General features: G+C 41.4%; 2 protein-coding genes across 2 annotated transcripts; both read right to left on the minus strand.

Annotated features, from left to right (window-relative positions):
* Positions 1-3,180: 3,180 nt before the first annotated feature.
* Positions 3,181-4,250, minus strand: LOC120254081 (putative receptor like protein 25). The gene has a single exon (XM_039262223.1). The coding sequence runs from the start codon at positions 4,218-4,220 to the stop codon at positions 3,219-3,221; it is 1,002 nt and encodes a 333-aa protein (XP_039118157.1). The 5' UTR covers positions 4,221-4,250; the 3' UTR covers positions 3,181-3,218.
* A 105-nt stretch (positions 4,251-4,355) lies between these two features.
* On the minus strand, positions 4,356-7,843 carry LOC120254082 (receptor-like protein 49). Its single transcript, XM_039262224.1, has 3 exons — positions 7,571-7,843; positions 6,911-7,043; positions 4,356-5,452 (listed from the first exon to the last, which is right to left on the minus strand). The coding sequence occupies exons 1-3, from the start codon at positions 7,841-7,843 to the stop codon at positions 4,356-4,358; spliced, it is 1,503 nt and encodes a 500-aa protein (XP_039118158.1).
* Positions 7,844-10,410: the final 2,567 nt, after the last annotated feature.

Consider the following 10,410-nt stretch of genomic DNA (forward strand, 5'->3'; position numbering starts at 1 on the left):
AAAATATGTAGCGATTTTTATGATGGTTCCATCAACTTCGAACGACTCAATTGGATTCACATTGCTCTTATAGCTAAAACAAATTCTCCCTCTGAGGTCACTGAATTCAGACCCATCAGTCTCAACAATTCAACTTGTAAAATTATATCCAAAATTCTCGCCTCTAGATTGAGTCAAAAAATTGGTTCATTAGTTGATAATTCTCAATCTGGTTTCATTAAGGGTAGATGTATCATGAGCACAATATTGTCTGCCGAGGAGTGATTTTTAATCTTCAAAAAGAAAATTCTTGGCTATGCTTTTTAAAGTTGATTTTTGCTAAAAGCCTTTGATTCTTTAGATCGAATTTTCTTCTTGAAATTCTAGAAGCTAGGGGTTTTTGGCAACTCGGATCTCATGGATACAAATCATTCTAAAAACTGCTAAAACTCAAATTCTCATCAACGGTACTACTCAGGGTTATATTCGCTGCAAAAGAGGTCTGAGACAAGGTGATCCTCTTTCACCCCTTCTCTTTGCCTTAGCAGCTGATACCCTTAGTGCCATGTTCTATCACGCAATTAATTCTAAAGTTCTGATTGGGGTACAGCTTGATCAATCTAACAGCATTTGCCACTTACAATATGCTGATGACCTTATCATTTTCTCTGCTGGTGGTCATGAAGATCTTAAAATTATTAAATTAATCCTTTACCTCTTTGAAGGCAGTTCCGGTCTTTCAATTAATTACTCAAAAAGCTGCCTATATTCCACTAATTTTGGTTACCAACCAACTTCCTCCTCTGCAAGAATACTTAATTGCAACAGAGATTGTCTACCAATTACATACTTGGGGATTCCCCTTTCTGGTAGACGACCCAAAAGAACTGACTGGACAAAGTTGATAGAATCTGTTCGTTATAGACTCACATCCTGGAAAGCGATTTACCTTTCTTTGGGTGGTCGTTTAACTCTTATCAACTCCGTGTTATCTTCCATACCGATCTCATGGATGTCGGTCTTCAAACTTCCCACATGGGTCGTTCTTGAGATTGACAAAATTAGGAGGGATTTTCTTTTGGAAAGGTCCCTGATCCGGGCAATAAAGGAATAAGATTAATCGCTTGGAAAAAGAATTTGTCGTCCCTCGAAGCATGGGTGGTTTGGGGTATCATTAATCTTCAGGAATTCAATAAAGCCTTACTTGGAAAATGGTGGTGGAAATTTATTTCTACATCTGACTCTTGTTGGTCTAAAATAATCAAAGTTAATTATATTACCAGAGATTTTCCAAGATGTCTATTCTCTCAACCACTAAGAAATAAATCTTTCTTTTGGGCAGGAATTAATTCCATACTTCATTCATTTTCGATCCCGCCTAACCAAATCAATTGGTAATGGAGAAAAACATTATTTTGGCACGACGGATGGTTGGATGGCCAATCCCCCAAATATCGCTGGGAATCCCTCTTTTTGGTCTGTCAGGACCCTTGGATTACTTTAAAACAATTTATTCACAATCTCAATCATCAGGGTAATCCAGTTAGGTCTGCCACTTCCAGTGATGTTCTCTGTTTATTAAATTCCTTGCCTGACTGTTCCAATGACCTTGAAGATTCCTACTCCTGGTCTTTAGAAAAAAATGGAACTTTCACTGTCAAATCTTTTTACAATTTTTTAATTGATGGGGGTCTTCGCAACCAGCTCTATTCCAAGTTTTGGAAAATTAGGTCCCCTAGCAAAATTACTTTATTCTGTTGGCTGGCCTGGGATAACAAAATCCTGACACTTGAGAACCTTTTCAAAAAAGGTTGCAATCCTTACGCCCTATGACACTCTGTATTCTTTGCCATAATAATTCGAGTCGATGGATCACCTATTTTTAAACTCATGGCATTTACATTCGATGTTGGTCCTTTTTTCAAATGTTTGCTTAACTCGAATCTCTACCTTCCTCGCTTTCAAACATTTGGACCAATTGATCCCTCATTAAATCCTATTCATAGGAATTTTTGGGATCTCTGTTCCAGAGCCATCTTCTGGAATATTTGGTTGGAACGCAACAATCGTATTTTCAACCAAATATGTGCACCACTCTCTATTACAATTCTTAAAACTGCTAATATGGCTCTTTCCTGGATTTCTGCAGATTCGGATCTCCACCAACTGGAAGCTTCTGAGGCTGTTCAGAAGGTAAAGCGCTCCTTAAACTTCATGAGCTCCAGGTCCACTGACCTCACAGGCGATATGGCGCCCAATTCGACTCAGGAGTAATCCGCTTGTTTCACTTCTGAGCTGGCCTGTGTCTCCAGACGGCTGACTTCGCCAGCTTCAGACTCTCCTACTTCTTCTTAGTTTTATTTTTCACTGTTACTTGTCTTTCTCATCCCCGACGAGGAAATCAGCTCTTCCTTCTTTAGATTGTCTTGTTTGTTGTTGCCACTACGAACTTTGTTTTCCCCAGCTTTCTTCTCTTTAATAAATTTGTGGTTTATCCACTTTATTCAAAAACAAAAGCAGATACAAACTCAACGTCAAAAATTTGGGCCAATGAGAATTGTATATTGAGTTCTGATTTCTATTTTTGTTAAATGTTGGCATAAAAAATCTATTTTGTTAAATATCAGTGAGTCAGAACTCGAATTGAAAAGGGATACGTTCATCTCCTTTGTTGCTTGATACATGAATTTACTGTGGAAATACATTCTTAAATCAATGAATAGTATATATATCTTGCAAAATTTTATAAATTGATATCTTTCAAACACAGCAAGTCCTCCTGTGTAAACAAGAAACCTTTCATATTGAACAAATATTAACAGTGATGTGCATGAATTCATCATTCATTCCTATAAATGTGTTCAGATAACAGGTATTTCAATATAAATAAAAGACAACTGTGATGTTATTGGAGAATAAAGACGCCAAACACATGGCCATCATGCATTCATTAGTAACTTAATTGAGTTGGCAATATACATGGTTGTAGACAGAAAACAGAGAAAAACACAAAGTGATGATCTCTTGGCAGAGAACTCTTATTTCAATTGGAGTTGCCAGAGGACCAGCAAGACAAAGAAGAAAGTAGAATATTGCATACATGCTATTTAACAAATATATGATTGTATACATACTAATTTAGAGTATGGTACCCGAAGATGAAGGCATAGCTTGACCTTTGAAATAGTTTCTTTGATTGCAGAAGAAGGAATGCCCTCTTGTTTTAGAAATGCAGGTCTTTATCTGTTCATGAACCTTCTCTTGTACCACATTTTCCACTTAGGAAAGAACAATTGATAGATAATGGCCAATGCAAATCCAACTCCATAACCCAATCCTGTGAACATCCAGAACCAAATCTCGTCCATGTCAACCTCTGTAGGTGTATTCTTAGAATCTGAAGACGGCTCCACCCTAGTTGAATTAATACAATTTCTTGATAATGGACTCCCACACAGTCCTGGATTCCCTCCAAAAGATGAGTTTGAGAATGTGGAGAACTGGTAACCCTGTGGTACTTGGCCTACCAAATTGTTGTTTGACAGATTCAAGAATTCCAAGAAGTAAAGGGAGGTCAGAGAACCCGGAATCACTCCTGATAATTGGTTTTGTGAGAGGTCCAATGACTCCAGCTCACTCATATCTCCAAGCACCCTTGGAATTTCACCAGTCAAAGCATTTAGTGACATGTTCAAAGAATGAAGGGACTTAAGATCTCCGAACACTTGAGGAATATTTCCCACAAATCTGTTATCTGACAAATCAATGGAAGTGAAGGTAGTCAAAATCTTTACTATTTCGATCTCAAACCCTTTCAAATTAACAGTAATCGTGTCTTGATAATAATATCGTCTCCCCAAACTTCCATTTCTAAATCCAATTGTCTCCATCTGTTCCTGATGAAGCATCATTGCCTTCATGCTCTTAAAGCACTCTGATGGCAAGCTGCCAGTGAAATGGTTTGAAGAGATGTCAAAGATTTGGAGATTCATGAAGGAGCGATTACCTTCACAAATACCAGCCAGATGGCCAAAGAATCTGTTTTCTTTGAGAACCAGGACTTTCAATGCAGGAAGGTTCATCAGCCAATGTCTGAAAGAGTTTGCCAACTTATTCCTACCAAGGTCCAGGACTCTTAGCTCAGCACAGTTAGCCCACGAGCTAGGTACCACCCCTTCTAACTTGTTTCCGTGGAGGTTAATTGTTTGTATAGCACATCTTGAGCTGACCTTTTGAGGCATGCTTCCTTGAAAACTGTTCTCTCGAACATTCAATACTCTCAAGTCTATGAGACTTTCCAATAGGCAAGCTGGTATCAAACCACTCAAATTGTTGTGAGAGATATCAAAAATAATGAGTTTTGTTGCACTACAAATTTATGAGGGGACTTCTCCTGTGAGACTATTATTTGACAATGAGAAGAATATAGTTTTTTTCAAGTAGTATGACATGTTAAACGGGATGGAAGAAGTGAAGAGGTTGTTTGAGTAGTCCACAAAGATAGTACTATTTGGTGGAGGAAGAGGAATTGGTCCTTGAAGCAAGTTAGAGTGGAGATCAATAATAACACTGTCAGTGGTAGAATTGGAGAAAGACCCCTCAACACTTGTGAACAAGTTGCATGACAAATTCAGATAGGAAAGACTGGAGCTCCATATCCAACTTGGTATGGTACCTCCAATTCTGTTGCTTGAAAGGTCTAGAAAACCAGCATTATTTGAATGCTTCAAGAAAGGCCTCTCAATATCTGTGAATGAGTTGAAAGATAAATCCACAATCTCGAAGAAACTTTCAATGCTCCATAGCCAGGTTGGTATAGTACCATTAATTCTGTTGTTTGAAAGGTCTAGGTGGTACATATTCCTTTTATACTTCAAGAAAGATGGGATAGCAGTTATATTGCAAGATTGCAATCTCAAGATACCGAGAGATGGAAATAGAAGAAAAGAATCTGCAATTCGGTTAGAGATCAACAAGTTAATGCCTGAAAGATCCAAGCCTAAGAGATTTTGAAGGTGGCCAAACAACTCTAATTCCACAGAGTCATCAAAGTTGTTTAATCCTAAAAAAAGTGACACTAGAGCAGAGAGATTGGCAAGTGATTTTGGGAGCTTCCCTTGGAGATTATTGCCCCACAGTTCAACATATTGCAATGTTGAAGATGCATTTGTGAATTCCTGCAGTTGACCAGAGAGCTCGTTCTCAGCTAGATTCAACCTTTTCAATATTGGAAGTGTGAACAAAGACATCGGGATAGATCCAATGAGTGAGTTGCCTGCTAAATCAAGTGACACAAGTTGACTTGCATAACTGAGAGTACTGGGGATCCGTCCAATGAAATTATTATAAGAAAGATTAAGTATTGAAATATTTGACCTAGCAAGGATTGGTGTTAAGTCCCCGGAGAGGTGATTTTCAGAGAGGTCTAAACTAATCAATTTACTTAGATTCCAGATTGACGAGGGTATTGGCCCTGAGATATTACAGTTAGCAAGATTCAAAAATGTCAAAGACTTGAAGTTTCGCAAAGAATTTAACAAACTCCCAAAAGAAACCCTTTCTAGCTTTGGATTATATAAAAGATCAAGTGTCCTCAAGTTCAAGAGTTTTTCAAACACTCCGGTTGGAAACAAACCCTCGAGCCCACACTCGCTCAGACTCAACACACGTAGAAAAGAAAATTTTGCAAAGAAGTCAGGCACTTGGGACAGAGAATTGAAATCGAGATGAAGTATTGATAAATTCCGGAGCTTGGAGAAGGAACTGTCAATCAGTCCGGAGAGTGAACAATGTCGTAAGCTGAGAGCTTGAAGCCCAAGAGCGGAGTCAGAGATGGCTTGACACCACCCGTCTCTGCTGAGGATGAGATCGGGACGACATCCACTGAAGCCACGCGAGGTTTGCCTCCCAGCTCTCTGCACTCACACCGACCTCCAGCTCATTCTCCACCACGGGACCGAAGAGACTTAAATTCAAGACCGAATTGGGAATCACATCAACCAATTTATCTTATTGTTGTATTTACTTTCCTTTGTATGTTTGTATTCTTATGTTTCATTTGTTACGATTGTATGAACTATCTTTGCTTCATCGGCATGCATATCGGGTTGTTTGTTTAAATGCTTGAATGAATTAATGAAATCAAGTAAGGAATTCGAGCATCCGATTTATCTTCCTTCCTCTTTACATTTCTCCTTCATTCCAGTTGATACATTAAGAACTCATTTAGAGTGTGTAATTGGAGAGCTGACTCATGAGAGTTCATTCACGTTCTTTCTCACCCGATCCTATGATGCGGTATCGAGAAGCATCCAAATGTCGGCTCTTCATGCGCAAGGGATGCCAATGTCCCATTCTTCAAAGGAGAAAACTATAATCTCTGCGGAGCTTGATGATGAAGACGATGTTCAGGTCGAGGATCTGTGGACACTAGTGGAGAAAGGGTTCAGCGAAAGAAGGTGATGGAGCTCGTTTGAACGAACGTATTAAAAAGATGCGAGGCCTTGTATCTCATTTAACAGGGCTCTAGACACGCAGAATCCTTGTAGAATTTCGGAAGCTAAAAAGCGACAAAAGCAAGCTTGGGAAACCATCAAAAGCGAAATTCCAAGGGAAATACATCTAATCAAAGCGTTTCAAATCCATTCTCTTCAGCGGGAATTTGATGCGATTAAGATGAGCGTATGGAGAAACAGGTCAAGATTATGTTAGCAAGGTCACGGACATTGTATACCGATTAGAGCTATGAAGAAGAACTCCCTCGAGAAAAGCGAGTTGTGTCCAAACTCTTGAGAGGTCTCACATCAGAGGTTCTCTCGGTGGTTCACTCCATTATATCGCCAAAAGACCTCAAAGCACGATCGACAGTAGAGAAGAACTCGGTGGCTTGTTGAAAAACCATGAGTCCATCACCGAATATCGAAGGAGAGACATGTAACATCGTGAAGGAGAAAGCTCTTCACATTGGAAGAGGGATATGCTCTAGCTGGGAGGAAGAGGTCGCGGTCGTCGATGACAGACAGGAGGAAGAGGGAAGAGGCGCGGCAGAGCTCCGATGCTGGTGCCTACAGGAGGATAGTCGCCAGAGAGAGGGTAGCAAGACACACAAGGTGTTCAATGCTTTGTGATGCAAGAAATTTGGGCATGTAAAGCCTGTGTTGGTATAGAGCAGAGAAGCCAACATTGTAAAAGAAGAAAAAGGAGAAAGGAAAAAGAAAAAGAGGAGAGCAGAGGTTGCGTTTATGGCCATTAGTGAAGAAACCGAGAAAAAGCAGGGAGGAGTGTGGCTCATTGATAGCGGTACACTCCTGACTGATATGACTCGGAGATGTGAATCATTTCAAAGTCTTGAAGCAGCTCCATGTCGATCAATCACGATGGGAGATGGGAATGTTCTCAAAAGTCGGGAATGGAGGTGTGGTTCTCACGTTCAAGACAGAGGAAGATTAACTACCTCGAATGATGTGTAATTCGTCCTCAACCTTGCTCATAATCACGTTAGCGTTGGACAATTGATGGATTCGTGTATGATGTTGAGTTCACCGAGTGTGTGCAACATCAAGAATGCCGAATCCAAAAGCTCGAGATATACTGTGTATGCATGACATCCCACAACCTTTTTCCTTTGGAGGCGGATGATGTCGGATTTTGCCTGATTCGGCACGCAGTCGGAGAGGTCTCTGATCTCTGGCACAGAAGGTATGGTCATATAAATATGAAGAAGCTGAAGCAACTTACGTAGCAACCAGCTTGGTGTCGGGGTTACCAAACATCGACAATGTACAACCACGATGAAGCACTCGCTCATGAGCGACACGGAGCGAAGTTTCCCGAAAGGGAGTGGCAAAGCGAGCATCAGCTCCATTGGAGTTAATTCATGCAGATCTCGTCGGACCGATCAAGCTTCCGTCCATAGGAGGTAAAGTCTATTTCCTCTTACTACGCGATGATTACTCAAGACACGTTGGGTATTCTTTACTCGAGAGAAAAGTCGGAAGCTTTTGAAAAATTCGAGAGAATTCAAAATTGCTAGTGGAGAAGCAATTGTCTCTTCCGATAAAAGATACCACCTGATCGACGGTGGGGAGAGTTCACCCTCCTCTGATTCGAAGCTTTTTGCGAGAGATGTCTGGTATTCTTCATCAGACTCTACGTTCCTCGGACACTCGCTGTAAACGAGAGTTGCCGAGCGGAAGAACCGGATCGATAGACGCGATGGCGCGACCACCGTTAAAAGCAAATGTCCGTGCCCGGCCAGGGAATCTCTGGGCTGAAACCGTCGCCACCGCCGTCTACATTCTCAATGGGTCTCCGCCTCTGCTGAAGCTCCAAACGCCTTTGGAAGCCTTGACGGAGAGAAAACCGAGTGTGGATCACTTCGGAGTTTTCTGGTGCTCGGCGTTCATGCTCGTTGACCCGCAAACTCGGGCGAGTTTGACTCAAGTCACTTCTTTCGAGTTTTTATTGGATACAGCGGAACATCAAAGGCCTATAGGATCATCGTTCAGTTCAAAGCAGCAGTACACGCGGCCGAGAAGCGTTAGCTCGCGAAGAAAGGCTGGGATTGGTCGAGCATGCTCTGAGTCGGCTCCATCGAACCGTGGGCCCGCATTGAGGAAAAGCGTGACCGAGGAACTAAAGCTCGTTCACCATCCACACCCGTTCAATCAGTTTTTTGAACGGCCGGATCATCGTCTTCCACTTAGTTCTTCTTCCCCAAACTTTGATGACCTCGTCGGTGAAGACGGTGGGCGCTCCGACGCAGTGTATCGAAATCTCGAAATTTATCATTCATGTTCCTTTGCTCTCCACGGTTGGAGACCCTATCACTTACGAAGATCTTTCGAAAGGATAAAAAGCTGGATTACGACCATGAATGAAGAAGTTAAGGCAATAAATAAAAGACAAAACTTGGAGCTTAACTATCTTGCCGGAAGGGAAGAAAAACAATCGATCTGAAAGTGGATCTTCAAGTCGAAATTCAATTCGGAAGGAACATCGTTAAAGAGAAAAAGCTCGCATTGTCGCGAAAGGCTATTCAGACTTGAGGCGTTGATTTTGAAGAAATTTTCTCCCCGGTTGCTCGCATAGAGACAGTGAGGATTTTTCTGTCCATTGGTGCTCAACGAGAATGGACGGTTTATCAACTAGCGTTAAATCGGCTTTTTCTCAATGGAGAGCTCAAGGAAGAAGTCTTTGTCGCACAGCCGGAAGGATTTATAGTAAAAGGAAGTGAAACTTGTGTGTATCGACTTCATAAAGCTTTGTATGGCCTCCGTCAAGCTCCTCGAGCGTGGTATAGCCACATCGAGACATACTTCACTCAATTGGGTTTTCATTCGCTGAGTCCAAATAAACCCGTGTGCATTAGTAAGAGAGGAGGAGATCACTGGCGTTTATTACTCATGTTTATCGCTGATGATATTTTTATACATTGGCTCTTCGACTGCTGACTAAAGGGAATTCAAAAATTCCATGATGAATACCTTCGAGATGTCGACCTCGGACGATGAGGTATTTTCTAGGGTCTCGAAATTACTCAGAAGAAAGGATCAATCTTTGTATCTCAACACAAATTAGCCATTGATTTACTTCGCATGAGTCGGGATGGAGAATTGTAAATCAATTGATACACCCTATGAGCATAAATGAAAAACTTCTCTACATTTGACGGTTCGGGTGAAACCCGATCGGTGAGATCTAGAAGGATAATTGGAACATTATATTTATCCCATACTCGACCCGGACATAGCTCATCTTTGCTTTCCTTGTCATCTCGGTTTATGCAGAAACCGAGTATGCATCATTTTGGAGCCTTGAAGCGAATCCTGCGGTATATCAGTGGAACAATTAATTTCGGGATTCATTACAACAGAGGTGAAAATTTTAAATTACTTGGATATTCTGATAGTGATTGGAGCGGTTCTCAAGATGACCGGAAGAGTACCACGGGATGGGTTTTTTCACTTGGTTCGGTGTCTATAGCATGGTGCTCCAAGAAGCAGAGCTATCTTTATCCCGCCTGCTAGACCGAAGCGAGTATATTTCTCGATCGCTCGCCTGTGAAGCTGTTTGGTTGAGGCGATTACTGGGAGACTTGAATGAAGAACAGAATGGTTCGACTGTCATCTGGTGTGACAATAGGTCTGCACTTTGTATTGCCAAAAATCCTGTTCACCATGGGCGTACAAAGCACATTGACACTCGCTTTCACTTCATCCGGATCTTATAAGAGATGAAGCGATTGAAGTTAAACACCCGAAGACCGATGTGCAGCTAGCCGATACGTTTACTAAAGCACTACCAAGATGCAAGTTTGAAGCCCAGAGACATAAGCTGGGAATTAGAGACTTCTCTGATCAAGGAGAGGATGTTGAGGATGATTGATCAGACAATTCACTGAAGCCACTGAGGTTTGCTCCCCAGGTTTCC

This window comes from Dioscorea cayenensis, unplaced genomic scaffold, assembly GCF_009730915.1.
Source record: "Dioscorea cayenensis subsp. rotundata cultivar TDr96_F1 unplaced genomic scaffold, TDr96_F1_v2_PseudoChromosome.rev07_lg8_w22 25.fasta BLBR01000336.1, whole genome shotgun sequence".
Lineage (NCBI taxonomy): Eukaryota > Viridiplantae > Streptophyta > Magnoliopsida > Dioscoreales > Dioscoreaceae > Dioscorea > Dioscorea cayenensis.

Excerpts from the sequence above, each read along its gene's own strand:
- LOC120254081 (XM_039262223.1), bottom strand. The coding sequence starts at position 4,220 with ATGCCTCAAAAGGTCAGCTCAAGATGTGCTATACAAACAATTAACCTC.
- LOC120254082 (XM_039262224.1), bottom strand. The coding sequence starts at position 7,843 with ATGGAGCTGATGCTCGCTTTGCCACTCCCTTTCGGGAAACTTCGCTCC. Across the intron at positions 7,044-7,570 it reads TGGGATGTCATGCATACACA|GCACCAGCATCGGAGCTCTG; the intron begins GTATATCTCGAG and ends ATCCTCCTGTAG. Across the intron at positions 5,453-6,910 it reads TCTCCTTCACGATGTTACAT|GGCCAATACCCTCGTCAATC; the intron begins GTCTCTCCTTCG and ends GTAATATCTCAG.